The sequence below is a fragment of the Pan paniscus genome, chromosome 8 (assembly GCF_029289425.2).
Source record: "Pan paniscus chromosome 8, NHGRI_mPanPan1-v2.0_pri, whole genome shotgun sequence".
Taxonomy (NCBI): Eukaryota; Metazoa; Chordata; class Mammalia; order Primates; family Hominidae; genus Pan; species Pan paniscus.
The window spans coordinates 92,598,498-92,616,336 of record NC_073257.2 but is presented as its reverse complement, the minus strand read 5'-3'; the positions used below and the strand labels follow the sequence as shown (position 1 = coordinate 92,616,336).

The 17,839-nt window shown below is 40.7% G+C and overlaps 1 protein-coding gene across 2 annotated transcripts in view; it reads right to left on the bottom strand.

Moving 5' to 3' along the window:
• Positions 1-7,924: 7,924 nt before the first annotated feature.
• Positions 7,925-17,839, bottom strand: part of SH2D4B (SH2 domain containing 4B) — a 107,697-nt gene continuing 97,782 nt past the window's right edge. For both annotated transcript variants that reach the window (XM_055093074.1, XM_003828218.4), the window contains one exon: positions 7,925-9,900. In XM_055093074.1, coding sequence (XP_054949049.1) covers positions 9,808-9,900 — 93 coding nt within the window. In that variant the 3' untranslated portion in view covers positions 7,925-9,807. The remainder of the gene's footprint in view (positions 9,901-17,839) is intronic.

The following is a 17,839-nucleotide window of genomic DNA, read 5'->3' as shown; positions in this document are numbered from 1 at the left end:
CTGAGGAATCTCACGAGTCTGTTGTTTACTTCATCTTTGGAGACACCAAAAAGTAAAGAATCTACTCACTCCATAGGGAGAGTGGGGGAAGCTGGAAGAAACGCAATCAACCTTTAATTAGAGACTATTCAAATGATCATAGCTAGAACAGAAATGTACCAAGAATGAGTTTATTGCTAAAAATGAAACCAAATGGGATACAAAGAAATGCATCAAAAGCAACATATCAAAGGGTGTCATAAAGGATGAGGTAGCGTGTCATCCCAGGGTTCAGTGACCACTGCCATGTCTGTCTCCCCAGGTATGGAGGGAAAGGTGAGGGTCACCTCGTGGTGGGGTCACGTAGACTCCACAGCAAAGTTTAAATGCTGGAGGTTTGGTGAGAGCTATGGCTTCTGCCTTCAAAGCAAGAGAAAGAGGCACATTAACTGATGTTCTGAGGAGACCTGGAAAGGTGATTGTGGTGGATGAAACAGGAGAATAGGCAGAGACACAACTTCTGAGTATCTGAGAGAACTCAAGTTTGGCAAGACAAGTTGGGACGCTGTGATATTATGATATAATAAGAAATATGTATTTGGTCTCTTCCCCCAGTTCCTGAGACAGTGCTCCTAAACCTTTGTAGACAGTGATGCTAGGAGAATCTTTTCTCTAATATTTGGTCTCTGATGAGGGTTCCTGACACAGAGTTCCAAAGATCTTTGTAATTTCCTGGATGATAGGGGTACCTTTTGTTCTAACTCTTGGTGGGTTCCTGGATAGCCTCAGCATGGGGGCAGGTTGCCAGCAGAACCCACCATGTGATTAGAGGGTTGGAAATTTCAGTCCAACCTCTCAACCTCTGGAGAGGGAGAGGGGTTAAATATTGAGTTGATCACCAACGGCCAATGATGTAATCAATTCATGCCTATGTAATGGAGCCTCCATAAAAATCCAAAAGGACAAGGCTCAAAGAGCTCCTGGAGTGATGAACACATGGAGGTACCTGGAGGGTGGAGCACCCAGAGAGGGCAGGGAATCTCCATGCCCCTTCCCACATATCTTACTCTGTGCATCTCTTCCATTTGGCTGTTCATCAAGTACTTTATGATAAACTAGTAAGGAAGCATTTCCCTGAGGTCTATGAGCTCAACCCAAGGAGAGCATCATAGAAACCCTGACTTATACCTGGTTGGTCTGAAGTACAGGCAACAACCTGGGGGCTTGTGACTGGCATCTCTGCAGTGGAGGCAGTATTGTGGGGCTGAGCCCTTAACCTGCAGAGTCTGACTCTAATTCCAGGCAGTGTCAGAATTGAATCAAATTATAGGATATCCAGCTGGTGTCTGCTGGAGAATTGGTTGTTGGTGGGGAAAAATATCCCACACCTTTTGTTGATCAGAGGTCAAGTGTTCAGTGCTATGTGTTCTATGTGAGTAGGAACAACTGGGGTTTTTTGCATTTCTTACAGAATCACCATAGGACTAAGCTCGCCGCCCCCTGCCCCCCACCCGCCAACAAGATGTACTGTTTTTCCTTCTCTGCTGACATGTATAGATTACGCCAAGAGTTCCTAACCCTATGGCCTTAGGCTGCTTCAGCCAATGAGAGCCCAGCAGAGATCAGAAGGAGGGAAGAGGGTGAGGTTTGGGTACTTACTTATTTATTGCCTGGCTGCCTCACTGCAAGGTTGGCTCAGGCTGGCTTTGTCCCTGGACACAGTCCCACCCTGCCCTTCCAAAATGGCCAACTCTGTGTGCGTCTCTCTTCTCATCTAAACTGTTCCCTCCTTTGTTGTTATGGGCCAGGTGGGTAAAGGCTGGGGTGCTACTAAGCCCTGGGTCACTAGGTTTCCCACTGTGACTCTCCTGTACCCCACCTTTCTAAATGAACCCTCCTTAAGCAACCCTTTTTTTAGGCCCCCCACCTTTCCTATCAGGGCGGTAACTAGTACAGACACCAGCAGTTCCTGGATCTTCTTTTCCCAGCCATCCTCAGGGGTCTGTGGAAAAAGACAAATTACTATTCAGTGGAACCGACGAATGATTCCACCTGAAGAAAAGAAACAGTGACAAGAGAAGAAGCTTGCAAAGGTCTATGAATTGTGTCTCTAACTTCTCCTCTTTGAGTCACCATTGTACTTTTGAGTACAATTCGTTAAAAATTAATGTTCACGGGCTTTTTAAATTGTTTGGAGTAATGGTATCTCCCTTAGACCAATAATTGAATTGCTTAATTGAGAACATAAATCTCCATTGTGAATACTGACATTTTCTCTTTAACAGCTATGTGCGTTCTATCCACTAGCCTGGGCCTCATTGTTTCTCTATATGTGTCAGGTAAATGCTTTTAACACACAGCATTCCTCCCTCGGTAGGTACTAAGTAATAAAGGTTAAGTTGTTCTGAAAATGATTTTACATTTCTGTTTCAGCTATGAGTTAGTATCTGCTTATAAAATTAAGAATGATTCTAACCAGAACATCATTAATTAGTTTTCCAATGGCCCATTTGCTCAGGGATTCCATGCCTCTTGAACAAATTGCTCAGTTGTTCACAGAAAATGATATTCTGTTAGGTAGACTCAGGGAGGTGTCTGATTAATTCCTAAAATAGTATGCTAGAGTAAAACTCTCAGCTATTAGCTCACAGATTTTTTTTTAATGAATTTAGTTATATATTAGAATACTCATTTTTTAAATTGTGGTATAATATTTTGGTTGTTCTGTTTATTTTCTTTGCCATTAGTTTTTCCAACTTTCCATAAATTAGAAACTAGAAATAAGGGAAGAGGCATAATTATCCCAAATAACTTTCTGTGGTTCTATTCAACAACCAGCTACCAGTTGAAATATGAAGCTGGGTCGGACACAGTGGCTCACACCTGTAATCCTAGCACTTTGGGAGGCCGAGGCAAGCAGATTGCTTGAGCTCGCTCAAGAGTTCGACCCCAGCCTGGCAAACATGGTGAAACCCATCTCTACAAAAAACACAAAAATTAGCTTGTTGTGGTGGTGCACACCTATAGTCTAAACTACTCAGGAGGCTGAGGTGGAAGGATCACTTAAGCCCGGGAGGTCGAGGCTGCAGTGAGCTGAGATCACGCCACTGCCCTCAGCCTGGGTAACAGAGCTAGACCCTGTCTCAAATAAAAATAAAAATACATATTTTTAAAAAATATAAAAATATTTAAATTTTTTAAAAAGAAAAAAAGAAATACGAGGCTGAAAAGCACACATGTGCCCAACATAAGGGGTTGGGTTCCCCCACCTTATCAAATTGCCCAGCAGCTGCCGAAGAAAAAAATAATTGTTAATGACAGAATGAAAAGAAATAATTGCAACCAATCTGAATAAGCCAAATATAAAAACCCATGAAGATGTAAGAATAAGCGGGAAATTAACCAGAGGCTTGTGAGCATAAGGACATAAAAGGTAGTTAACAACATACAATACTGATTAAAAGAGTCAGGAAAAGGCAGATGAGGAACAAACCAAGTTACGGAGGGTCTAGGCTAAATTTTTGCCAATAACCAAGTTATTAGTACAAATTGCTGTTGCCCCATAGGTTGCAGAAGTGTCCAAAACCCTTGGCTCACGGCTGAGAATCTGGACAGAATGGCTCCCGTAGGAAGAATTTGGTTGTGCAAATGTTTAGTTTCTGCAATCAGGCATGGGTATTGTGTATAGAAAGCCCATTTCAGACCAGGCGTGTTGGCTCACACCTGTAATCCCAGCAATTTGGGAGGCCAAGGTGGGTGGATCACTTCAGGCCAGGAGTTCCAGACTAGCCTGTCGACCATGGTGAAACCCCATCGCTACTAAAAAATACAAAAAATTAGCCAGGTGTGGTGGCAGGTGCCTGTAATCGCAGCTACTCAGGAGACTGAGGCAGGAGAATCGCTTGAACCTAGGAGGCAGAGGTTGCAGTGACCCAAGGTCGCAACCACTGCACTCCAGCCTGGGCAACAGAGCGACACTCCATCTCCAAAAGAAAAAAAAAAAAAAGAAAAAGAAAAAAACCCATTTCAGGCCTACATTCATACACACACACATAGACACACAGTTTCATGACTCCAGATCTTTGCTGATGCCAGTTGTTTCTTCTTCCTGGAAGCGTCTTCCCTTCTTCCTTTGCCATTTAAATTCAGATTCATATTGATGACCCCCAAGAATTACTCTTCCTTCTATACTCTATTGTCTCCTCCTACCTGGGGGTGGGGAAGCAGGAGGAGATGTCCACAAATAGCAGAGGCCTCTTGGCAAATGGGTCATAGGTCCACTATGAACAAGCTCTGCTAGCCTCCTCATTCTACAGGGGATGAGTGCTCCCCCAGCCTCCTCCTCCTCAGCTTCTCTCTAGGGGGTACCTATGACTGAGCGACCTCTGACACTCGGCGCCTCCAGGGTAAGAAAGTTCCCTTCAGAAGAGCAGCTGACACAGCCATTATTGAGTATGTCTCTGCCTCTATCACCTCACGCCACTTCACACAGTCTCCTGGGATGAGCTCATAAGCCCAGCAAGACCATGAGCTCATCTTGAGATGAGGATATAAATGGACAGAAGACTCCACTCACGGAAGGGCTTTCACAGCTGCTATTCAGCATGGTCAGCCAAGAGAAGGCATGGAGTCTTACTGAGTGTCTATTACAGACAGCACGCTTCACAGATAATGTCTTCTTAAAGCCTATCAGCTAAAGCCTACTAGCAATACACATGCAGCCAAAGTTGAGGTTATTAGCTTGTTGCAGCAAGAGAGCACATATACAAGATGAATCATGGAACGCGACAAGGTAAAAGTTAGGAAAGCGTACTCACTAAGACTGGGGAGCTGGAGTTAAAGGTTCTTGGCAGGGATTGGTCAGAATCTGGAAACTAGGGAGTTGCTAGAACAGTCAGTAATTTTATCTACAGAACGCAAAAGTTATGAGATGTACACCCATGTTCATAGCCACATTATTCATAATAGCCAAAAGGTAGAACCAATCCAAGTGTCCATTGACAGTTGAATGGATAAATAAAATGTGATATATACATACTATGGAATATTATTCAGCCTTAAAAAGGAAATTCTGACACATGCTACACATGGATGAACCTTGAAGACATTATGCTAAGTGAAATAAACCAGACACAAAAAAGACAAATTCTGTATTATTCCTCTTATGTGAAGTACCTAGAATAGTCAAACTCATAAAGACATAAAGTAGAATGGTGATTGCCAGGAGTTTGGAGGAGGGGAGAATGGGGAGTTATGTTTAATGGGTACAGAGTTTCATTTTTGTAAGATGAAAAGTTTTCTGTGGATGGATGGTGGTGGCAGTTGCATAACAATGTGAATGGACTCAGTGCCACTGAACCGTATACTTAAAAATGGTTAAAATGGTAAATTTTATGTTATGTATATTTTACCACAATTTTTTTAAAAAGTCATGTGGAATGACTGTTAGATCAGTTTGTCTGATGTCCTCTCTAAAAAATACGGGTCTGCATGTGCTGATTAGAAGAGTTTGAGTTTAGACACTTTCTCCTGTATGTTGTGGCTTGGCTCTGTTTAACTGTTTTGCAAGTCACAGAGCAGATTTGCAAGATGTGATTTCTGTTTTAATTCTCAGTTCGCCCATCTCAGACTAGCTGTCAGCAGAGCTGTTTTTTACTTTCTCAATCTCATTTAGTTGTTTGCTTGTTTGTTTATTTGTCTTAACAACTGAAAGCAGTACTAGATTCAAGATTCCAAACCCAAAGCTGCCAGAATTCTCACCGCGGACTTTTCTATCATAGGGGTCCCCCAAAGGTTAAAGTGGGTCTTTGAAATGGGCACAATCTGTCTGTTCCTAATACGTAACAGATGTAATTCCTTATCAACTATTCCAGGAACCCTAAAGTACTCAGATAAATATGGCATCACCTGATTTCCAGGACCTCACAGACTGAAAGGCAAAACATACACAGTTATGTGTAGGAAATATAATAAATCTAGAAGGTAAATGATCATATGCCCATGTTAAATATCTACATAATTATGATACTACTCACTTACATTTGGTTAGAATCCTTTCACAAGGAAGATAATCTTTTTCTAGAGATGAGATGAGATTCAAAATTAAAATGGAACACTACTAGAAAATTTAATACATTCACTTAGATTTCTCTGAAGCATAAACGATGGTGTTAAAAGAGTAGATTTAGATAAAGCAGAGAAAGAAAGCAAAATAATTCCTAACAGACGCGTCATAATTTTTTCTGCAAAGGGCCAGAGAGTAAATATTTAAGGCCTTACAGGCCATATGCGGCCAAAGACAATATGTAAACAAATAAGTATGGCTGAATCCCAATAAAACTTTATTTATGAAGCTGAAATTTGAATTTAATGTAATTTTCACAGGTCATAAAATATTCTTCTTCTTAATTTTTTCCAACCATTTAAAAATGTAAAAACCATTTTTATCTCTCAGGCTGTAGAAACACGAGCAGCAGGCTGAATTTGGCCTGCGGCTATAATTTGCCAACCCCTGCTTTCAAGGCTGGCTTCTCCAAGTGTAACCCATAGTCTGGCAGCATCAGCAACACCCAGGAGCTTGTCAGAAATAGAGAACCTCATGCCCAATCCCAGATCCGCTGAAGGAGAACCTGCATTTTCAACAACCATCATGTGTTTGTTTACGCAGTTTAAGGTCCACTCAGACTGATACGTGACTGTGGTCATTCCCTGTGCTTCCCAAGGAAGTGACCTTGGGAATGTTCTGAACCTCTCTGTGCCTCAGTTTCCCTATGTACAAGATAAAGATGATAGCATTTTCTCCCTTAAGCATGGCTGTGAGAGTTCACACATGAATGCGCACGCACACACACACACACGGCTTAAAACAGTATTTGTCATTACTATAACAAAATCTTCTGTTATTTTCACAGCCACCCTCTGAAATAGGCAATGTTCACCTAATTTGACATAAGAAACTGTAGTCCAAAGAATACAGAAATTCATCTAGGATCGCAATTTAGTCCTGAGAATAATGATCAAAGGGACAAAAGGGGGACAAATGCCCCAGGCTCCCAGGTCTTCAAGCCCATGTTCCCCTCCTGGGGAACACTCTCCATAACCTCTCAGCTCATGCCCCTTAGATGGTCCCTAAAAATACTTCTGCCACACAAGGATCTCCCCAAATCTGTACTCCAAGTTATCCTTTCATTCCTTGAAATTTATTTTCCATTAAGTTGCATAGTGTTTTTTTTTTACAACTTCTCTTTCTAGTTATAGATTGTAAATTTTTCCTTTCCTGAGTCTTGGAGCTGACCAGCTGTTTTTTATTATATTTGTAGGGCTCAGGGAAAAAAAAGGCAACTCCTTTATATGAGAATCCTGACATTTATTAGCATAATAAAACTCTCAAGATGAAATTGCAGTTTTCCAGACAGTAATTTCATTTGCAGGACAACTTACAAGGGATTTATTTTAAAGCCAGGTAAAAAGGTAAAACCTAAAATATATGAGACATGCAGAAATTGCAGGCCCCAAATAAAATGAAATAAATGTGTTAGGGATGGAAAACCCAGCTGTTGTCTCTCACATATTAATTAGGGGTGACAGGAACAACAGCCCAGGGATTCAGGGTCTCAACCCATCTCAGTCTGCTTTCAAAGCTGCTGGGAGTTCTTGGAACAGAAGTTTCCTCCAACACCTTGAAAATCATCACATCATATCCCCTGATACATCATGGGCTAAGCACTAAGTTGTTATTGTTATTGTGGTTGTTGTTAGAAATACCTTTTTCATTTGGACAGAGCTTTCATGTTTATCATTTAACTAACCCACAAAAAAACCTAGTGACGGCCATACAGAAAACTCCCTTTTCAGTCATACCGAGGTTTACTGAAGTTAAATGACTTGGACAAAGTCACATAGTTGGTAAATCAGAGAGCCAAAACTAAAACATCATTCCTCTGAGTCCATAGAAATAAGGCAATTTTAATGATAATTTTAATGATAATCAATGAAGGAACATTAGAGTTCAGAAAGCAGATTCCTTCCATCATTTCACTTTATGCATGTAGCGAGACAGGCAGACCGGGGGAAGCCATGGAGCTGAGTGAGTTGCAAAATTGATATTATTGAACACTTCTGTATGATGGGTTCTTATCCTGGATTCCCCAAAAGACAGAGCCTGTGGCAAAAGCTTATGAGCTGCTACTTCATTCAGAAGTGCAATCCCAGAGCAACAGGAGAGAGCAGGGCAAGGCAGAGAAGAATTAAAAACGGGGGCAGCAGGGTGTCATACTGATCCAGCCACCACTTGGTTTCATCATGACTGGTTGCTCGATCTTACAGGACTGTCTTCTAAAAGACCATACAAACAGATGACTCTCAGAGGAAGACTCCTTCCTCCAGGAGGAAGAAGGAGGAAAAACGATCTACCAGCCTATGACTCCCATTCATCCCAGATTCACCACATGGGGCATTCACTTCCCATCTCTTCTGTCTTATGCCTCTGCAGCAACGGGAGATGGGGCATGTGGCAAGCTACCATTGGCTTATGCTCACATGACACTGATCAACATAGGGAGGAAGAGCAGAACCCACGCAAAACTGGTTATAGTGCTGGTGGCTTGTGGTAGAGAAGTGACCAAGAATCTAAGGAATAGGTGAGGCAAGAGAAGAAGTGGGGCATAGATGTTTGATACAGCCATCAGGTAAAGTAAATCGTTCCCTAACATTCCTAGAATCCATTCATTCTTTTCCTCTCACCAAACACAATGCTGCAAGCATTATAATGCTAGTAAGTTCCAGGGTGAGGATATGAACCCAAGTCTTCTTGACTGTAAAGATTGTAATCTTCTCTTCATCATATACTACCTCTGTGTATATGGCCATAACTGTGGAACACAAGTATGCACCAACAGATACCATCACTGAGAGTTATCGAGGAGTTATTGGGTGAGTCTTCTTGTTAATATAAGCAACATACTGAGATTAAGTTGACAAGGGAATTAAAAGGACAATGAGGACAGAGCTAATCATTGGAGCAACCTGCATAGAGAGGGCCACATCCCAGAGAGCAGAGGCCTCATCAGATTTCTAAAAACCATTCTTGCATTTATAACTCACCCCAGGTCTTGAAGACATCTGTAGGATTACATAAAACCATTGCAAAACCAAGGCCAAAATATGATTCAAAGATAAAGGCGAGTGGCAAAAGAAGAGGTTAAATAAGGAAGGCAGGACAGTGTCAATCAGCTGCCCTGGAAACTGGGGCTCACCTTAGATAATTCCAATGATAATATCAATGAGGGTAATAATGGAGATTATGAAAGATGCAGCATTTATGTCCTCCATAGAAATCCTTCATAATCTTCTATTATTGCCATGATTTTATAGAGTGGTGAGTAGGAAATAATTTACAAGAAACCACTGCTAATTTGTGTTGGAAAACTTTTAGAAGACATGCATTCATTCAACAAACATTTACTGAATGTCTACCATATGTTAAATTCAGGGTTCGGCACTGGAATTATTTTGGATTATTAAAACATGGTCCACGCACTGTAAGAGCTCGGTTTACAGAAGCCATGACAAACAGGCTTTGTCTTCTAAGGTCATAGCTAAGCTCTTCATGAAAGAGTTGCATGAGCTATTAGCAATTTCTGTCCTGATTGCTGGGATGAGACCAGTAGCCCTATGCCATAGATGTCATATCCCTTGAGACATATTAATCTACTTTTTCCTTTGGATAGTGGTGGATCTTCCAGAAGGCCATAGGATTTGAGATGAGAAGTTCTTAAGCTGAGTTCAAAAACAGGATACCAAAATGAATCCAATTGATAAGGAAAAAAATTATTCAAACAACAGATGGTAGTCTGGTGGGCTGTCCCTCTGTCCGCAGGGTTCCTGAAGTAACTCTCCTCCTGAAACAGTGATAATTTCCTCCTAAAACAGAAAAAAAAGGAAAATCCACTTATAATCAAGACAGGGAAATACACATCTATGAGAGAGAGAGAGTGGTTCAAGACAGAGAAACTAAGAATATGCATTTGTCTCCTCTCATTCAGATTTCTAGAAGTGACAGGAAAAAAGAGCTGCCTTTAAAAAGAAATAAATTCATAAAAAGTACTGGAAAAAAAAAAACTTTGTCATCGACAAAGTGAAACATATTCAAGAATCCCTGAAAAACAAAAGACATGCAGGAGGGGCTTGTCAGAGGAGTCAATGTGGGACACCAGTTACAGCAAGCCGAGGAAGAGTTGAGGGACTCCAGTAGGTGTTTGCCTCAAGCAGGTCGGGGAATGAGGAGATGCACACAGTTCTTTGGAAGCCCCGAGAGACCCAAAAAGTTCAGACAGTCCCATGCCCAAAAGATGAGCCACTCACGGTCAACTCCAACCCCTACAGCATGAAGACACTGAATTTGGGAAACTAGACTGTATCCACTCATGATAGACAGAAAATTTTAAGTTGGAAGATCGCTTCATAGCCTAAAATTTATAGGCATTTAAGCAAAATTATAACCATAAAAGAAAGAGGCTGAACTCAACAATAGAAATGATTTCCAGGAAAATATCAAGTCTATAAAGCAAACAGAAGAGGCTTTAAGAGATGTGCATTAATCTCTCCTCAGCGGAATAAGAAATAAGTCATCCATGAAACGAGAATGGGCATTATTTAAAAAAAAAAAAAAAAAAAGAACCACTTAAAGAACCTGGAAACCAAAAGCATGACCATTTAAATTAAAAGGAAAAAATTTCAGTAGAAGAACTGAAAAGCAGAATACTCATAACTAAAGAGCAATTCAGCAGCTGAAAGAAATGTCACATCAAAAAGAAAGACACATCCTAATAGAAAAATGGACAAAGAATACGAAAGGATGATTCACAGAAGAAATCCAAGTGGCCGTGAAACGTGTGAAAAGATCCTCAGCATCAGTGGTAATCAGACAAATGCAAACTAAACCACAGTAGATTCTCTGCCCATCTGATGGAGAAAAATGAAATGATTGATAGGCCCCAGTGTTGGCAGCAGTGCGGGGAAACAGCCGCATATAGTTTTGGCAGGAGACTGAACTGGCGCCATATTTTTGGAGGGCAATCTGGCAGATCTTTTCTAATTAAAATGTGCATACTCTTCTCTCCAGCAATTCCAGTTCCAGGACCCATCCTAGAGAAATACTGCACATGTATCCATAGTGACACACAGGGAAGTCTCTACAGCACTGTTCAAGATCATGAAAAATCGGAAGCCAGATAAGTGGCCATCAAAAGGAGAATGGGTAATTAAACTGTAATATGCATCCATACCATGGAATTCCACATGGCATTTACAAGGTTTGGTATACTGATTAACATAGGAAGAGCTCATAGATATATCTGAATGACAGCCAGCATGTCCTGAAATTACAAGTGTCAGGTATATTGTTTCAGCACTTCACACAGTGATGTTTCATTAAAACCTTACAGTGACCCGAAGAGTTGATTTCTCATAAAAACATACATAAGTTTTTATGTTACTGCTCAGGAGATACTTAGATAAGATACATGGCAAATTGATAATCAAAGTAGAGGACAGAAATAGAGACTTGAAATGAATGAGGCTTTCACTTTGTATTGTATTTGATTTTTCTTAGAATGTAATCATGAACTAATTGTGTAATTAAAATTTTAATTGATAGAAGTTGGCCACCAGATCTCCACATTGGCATAAATGATATCTCTCCTTAGTGTTAGAAATGAAACTGTGAGTCTCAAAGGTTTTGATTTGGAAGAGAATAAAGATCTTCAGAGATCTCTGGTCTAGCCTTTCTCTGGAATCTGTCCTGAGTGAGGAGCATTTATCCTTTGCTTGAAACACTTCCAGGGACAAGGAGCTCATCATTGCTAAAGCAGCTTCTATTATACAGGAAAAGCAAACAATATGGTTTAGTGGAAAAAGTACATTCTTTAGAGGCAAACAGCCTGAGGCTTAACTCTTGGTCCTAACCATGAAAACTTAGCCCTGGTTTCCTAATCTGTGGAATGGGGTTAAGATGCCTCCCTCAGGCGTCTGCCATTGCTGGGCTTGAGTAGGTAAACAAAGTGGATGGGGAAGCTCGAACTGGGTGGAGCCCACCACAGCTCAGCAAGGCCTGCTGCCTCTGTAGACTCCACCTCTGTGAGCAGGGCATAGCTGAACAAATGGCAGCAGAAACTTCTGCACTTAAACGTCCCTGTCTGACAGCTCTGAAGAGAGCAGTGGTTCTCCCAGCATGGTGTTTGAGCTCTGAGAACAGACAGACTGCCTCCTCAAGTGGATACCTGACCCCTGTGTAGCCTAACTGGAAGACACCTCCCAGTAGGGGCTGACTGACACCTCATACAGGCAGGTGCCCCTCTGGGATGAAACTTCGAGAGGAAGGATCAGGCAGCAATATTTGCCATTCTGCAGCCTCTGCTGGTGATACCCAGGCAAAGAGGGTCTGGAGTGGACCTCCAGCAAACTCCAACAGACCTGCAGCTGAGGGACCTGACTGTTAGAAGGAAAACTAACAAACAGAAAGGAATAGCATCAACATCAACAAAAAGGACATCCACACCAAAACCCCATCTGTAGGTCACCAATATCGTAACCAAAAGTAGATAAAACCACAAAGATGGGGAGAAACCAGAGCAGAAAAGCTGAAAATTCTAAAAACCAGAGCGCCTCTTCTCCTCTAAAGGATCGCAGCTCCTCAGCAGCAACAGAACAAAGCTGGAGGAAGAACGACTTTGACGAGTTGACAGAAGTAGGCTTCAGAAGGTCAGTAATAATAAATTTCCCCGAGCTAAAGAAGGATGTTTGAACCCATCGCAAGGAAGCTAAAAACCTTGAAAAAAGATTAGACGAATGGCTAACTAGAATAAACAGTGTAGAGAAAACCTTAAATGACCTGATGGAGCTGAAACTCATGGTGTGAGAACTGTGTGACGCATGCACAAGCTTCAATAGCCAATTCGATCAAGTGGAAGAAAGGGTATCAGTGATTGAAGATCAAATTAATGAAATAAAGCGAGAAGAGAAATTTAGAGAAAAAAGAGTAAAAAGAAACGAACAAAGCCTCCAAGAAATATGGGATTATATGAGAAGACCAAATCTACGTCTGATTGGTGTGCCTGAAAGTGACGAGGAGAATGGAACCAAGTTGGAAAACACTCTTCAGGATATTATCCAGGAGAACTTCCCCAACCTAGCAAGGCAGGCCAACATTCAAATTCAAGAAATACAGAGAACACCACAAAGATACTCCCCGTGAAGAGCAACCCCAAGACACATAATTGTCAGATTCACCAAGGTTGAAATGAAGGAAAAAATGTTAAGGGCAGCAGGAGAGAAAGGTCGGGTTAACCTCAAAGGGAAACCCATCAGACTAACAGCTGATCTCTAGGCAGAAACTCTATAAGCCAGAAGAGAGTGGGGGCCAATATTCAACATTCTTAAACAAAAGAATTTTCAACCCAGAATTGCATATCCAGTCAAACTAAGCTTCATAAGTGAAGGAGAAATAAAATACTTTACACACAAGCAAATGCTGAGAGATTTTGTCACCACCAGGCCTGCCCTAAAAGAGCTCCTGAAGGAAGCACTAAACATGGAAAGGAACAACCAGTACCGACCACTGCAAAAACATCCCTAATTATAAAGACCATCGATGCTAGGAAGAAACTGCATCAACTAACAGGCAAAATAACCAAATAACCAGCGAACATCATAATGACAGGATCAAATTCACACATAACAATATTAACCTTAAATGTAAATGGACTAAATGCCCCAATTAAAAGACACAGACTGGCAAATTGGATAAAGATCAAGACCCATCAGTGTGCTGTATTCAGGAGACCCATCTCACATGCAGAGACACACATAGGCTCAAAATAAAGAGATGAAGGACGATCTACCAAGCAAATGGAAAGCAAAAAAAAGCAGGGGTTGCAATCCTAGTCTCTGATAAAACAGACTTTAAACCAACAAAGATCAAAAGAGACAAAGAAGGCCATTACATAATGGTAAAGGGATCAATTCAACAAGAAGAGCTAACTGTCCTAAATTTATATGCACCCAATACAGGAGCACCCAGATAAAGCAAGCCCTTAGAGACCTACAAAGAGACTTAGACTCCCACACAATAATAATGGGAGACTTTAACACCCCCTGTCAATATTAGACAGATCAATGAGACAGAAGGTTAATAAGGATATCCAGGACTTGAACTCAGCTCTGCACCAAGCAGGCCTAATAGACATCTACAGAACTCTCCACCCCAAATCAACAGAATATACATTCTTCTCAGCACCACATCGCACTTATTCCAAAATTGACCACACAGTTGGAAGTAAAGCACTCCTCAGCAAATGTAAAAGAACAGAAATCACAACAAACTGTCTCTCAGACCACAGTGCAATCAAATTAGAACTCAAGACTAAGAAACTGACTCAAAACTGCACAACTACATGGAAACTGAACAACCTGCTCCTGAATGACTACTGGGTACCTAACAAAAAGAAGGCAGACATAAAGTTGTTCTTTGAAACCAATGAGAACAAAGACACAACGTACCAGAATCTCTGGGACACATTTAAAGCAGTGTGTAGAGGGAAATTTATAGCACTAAATGCCCATAAGAGAAAGCAGGAAAGATCTAAATCAACACCCTAACATCACAACAAAAAGAACTAGAGAAGCAAGAGCAAACAAATTCAAAAGCTAGCAGAAGGCAAGAAATAACTAAGATCAGAGCAGAACTGAAGGAGATAGACACACAAAAAACCCTTCAAAAAATCAATGAATCCAGGAGCTGGTTTTTTGAAAAGATCAACAAAATTGATAGACCACTAGCAGGACTAATAAAGAAAAGAGAGAATAATCAAATAGACGCAATAAAAAATGATAAAGGGGATATCACCACCGATCCAACAGAAATACAAACTACCGTCAGAGAATACTATAAACACCTCTATGCAAATATACTAGAAAATCTAGAAGAAATGGATAAATTCCTAGACACATACACCCTCCCAAGACTAAACCAGGAAGAAGTTGAATCACTGAATAGACCAATAACAGGCTCTGAAATTGAGGCAATAATTAATAGGCTACCAACCAAAAAAAGTCCAGGACCACACGGATTCACAGCTAAATTCTACCAGAGGTACAAAGAGGAGCTGGTACCATTCCTTCTGAAACTATTCCAATCAGCAGAAAAAGAGGGAATCCTCTCTAACTCATTTTATGAGGCCAACGTCATCCTGATACCAAAGCCTGGCAGAGACACAACAAAAACAGAGAATTTTAGACCAATATCCATGATGAACATCGATGGGAAAATCCTCAATAAAATACTGGCAAACTGAATCCAGCAGCACATCAAAAAGCTTATCCACCACGATCAAGTCAGCTTCATCCCTGGGATGCAAGGCTGGTTCAACATACGCAAATCAATAAATGTAATCCATCACATAAACAGAACCAATGACAAAAACCACATGATTATCACAATAGATGCAGAAAAGGCCTTTGACAAAATTCAGCAGCCCTTCATGCTAAAAACTCTCAATAAACTAGGTACTGATGGAACATATCTCAAAATAATAAGAGCTATTTATGACAAACCCACAGCCAATATCATACTGAATGGGCAAAAACTGGAAGCATTCCCTTTAAAAACTGGCACAAAACAGGGATGCCCTCTCTCACCACTACAATTCAATATAGTGTTGGAAGTTCTGGCCAGGGCAATCAGGCAGGAGAAAGAAATAAAGGGTATTCAATTAGGAAAAGAGGAAGTCAAATTGTTCCTGTTTGCAGATGACATGACTGTATATTTAGAAAACCCCATCATCTCAGCCCAAAATCTCCTTAAGCTGATAAGCAACTTCAGCAAAGTCTCAGGATACAAAATCAATGTGCAAAGATCACAAGCATTCCTATACACCAATAACAGACAAAACAGAGAGCCAAATCATGAGTGAACTCCCATTCATAATTGCTACAAAGAGAATAAAATACCTAGGAATCCAATTTACAAGGGATGTGAAGGACCTCTTCAAGGACAACTCAAAACCACTGCTCAACAAAATAAAAGAGGACACAAATGGAAGAACATTCCATGCTCATGGATAGAAAGAATCAATATCATGAAAATGGCCATACTGCCCAAGGTAATTTATAGATTCAATGCCATCCCCATAAAGCTACCAACGACTTTCTTCACAGAATTGGAAAAAACTACTTTAAAGTTCATATGGAACCAAAAAAGAGCCTGCATTGCCAAGACAATCCTAAGCAAAAGAACAAAGCTGGAGGCATCACGCTACCTGACTTCAAACTATACTACAAGGCTACAGTAACCAAAACAGCATGGTACTGGTACCAAAACAGAGATATAGACCAATGGAACAGAACAGAGGCCTCAGAAATAACACCACATATCTACAACCATCTGATCTTTGACAAACCTGACAAAAACAAGAAATGGGGAAAAGATTCCCTATTTAATAAATGGTGCTGGGAAAACTGGTTAGCCATAAGTAGAAAGCTGAAACTGGATCCCTTCCTTATACCTTATACAAAAATTAATTCAAGATGGATTAAAGACTTAAACATTAGACCTAAAACCATAAAAACCCTAGAAGAAAACCTAGGCAATACCATTCAGGACATAGGCATGGGCAAGGACTTCATGACTAAAACACCAAAAGCAATGGCAACAAAAGCCAAAATAGAAAAATGGGATCTAATCGAACTAAAGAGCTTCTGCATAGCAAAAGAAACTACCATCAGAGTGAACAGGCAAGGGAGAAAATTTTTGCAATCTACCCATCTGACAAAGGGCTAATATCCAGAATCTACAGAGAACTTAAACAAATTTACAAGAAAAAAAACAAACAATCCCATCAAAAATTGGGCAAAGGATATGAACAGATATTTCTCAAAAGAAGACATCTATGCAGCCAACAGACACATGAAAAAATGCTCATCATCACTGGTCATCAGAGAAATGCAAATCAAAACCACAATGAGATACCATCTCATGCCAGTTAGAATGGTGATCATTAAAAAGTCATGAAACAACAGATGCTGGAGAGGATGTGGAGAAATAGGAACACTTTTACACTGTTGGTGGGACTGTAAACTAGTTCAACCTTTGTTGAAAACAGTGTGGCGATTCCTTAGGGATCTAGAACTAGAAATACCATTTGACCCAGCGATCCCATTACTGAGTATATACCCAAAGGATGATAAATCATGCTACTATAAAGACACATGCACACGTATGTTTATTGCAGCACTATTCACAATAGCAAAGACTTGGAACCAACCAGAATGTCCATCAATGATAGACTAGATTAAGAAAATGTGGCACATACACACCATGGAATACTATGCAGCCATAAAAAAGGATGAGTTCCTGTCCTTTGCAGGGACATGGATGAAGCTGGAAACCATCATTCTCGCAAACTATCACAAGGACAGAAAACCAAACACCGCATGTTCTCACTCATAGGTGGGAAGTGAACAATGAGAACACTTGGACACAGGGCAGGGAACATCAGACACTGGGGCCTGTTGTGCGGTGGGGGGAAGGGGGAGTGATAGCATTAGGAGAAATACCTAATGTAAATGACGAGTTAATGGGTGCAGTAAACTAACATGGCACATGTATACCTATGTAACAAACCTGCAGGTTGTGCACATGTACCCTAGAACCTAAAGTATAATAAAAAAATGAATAAAATAAATAAATAAAAAGATGCCTCCCTCACAGATCTACTGGTAAGATTAAATAAGAGCATGGATGTAGAGCAATAGGTTCAGTGCTTGACACAGAGAACGTGTCAATGTCCTCACATCCCCTCCCTTT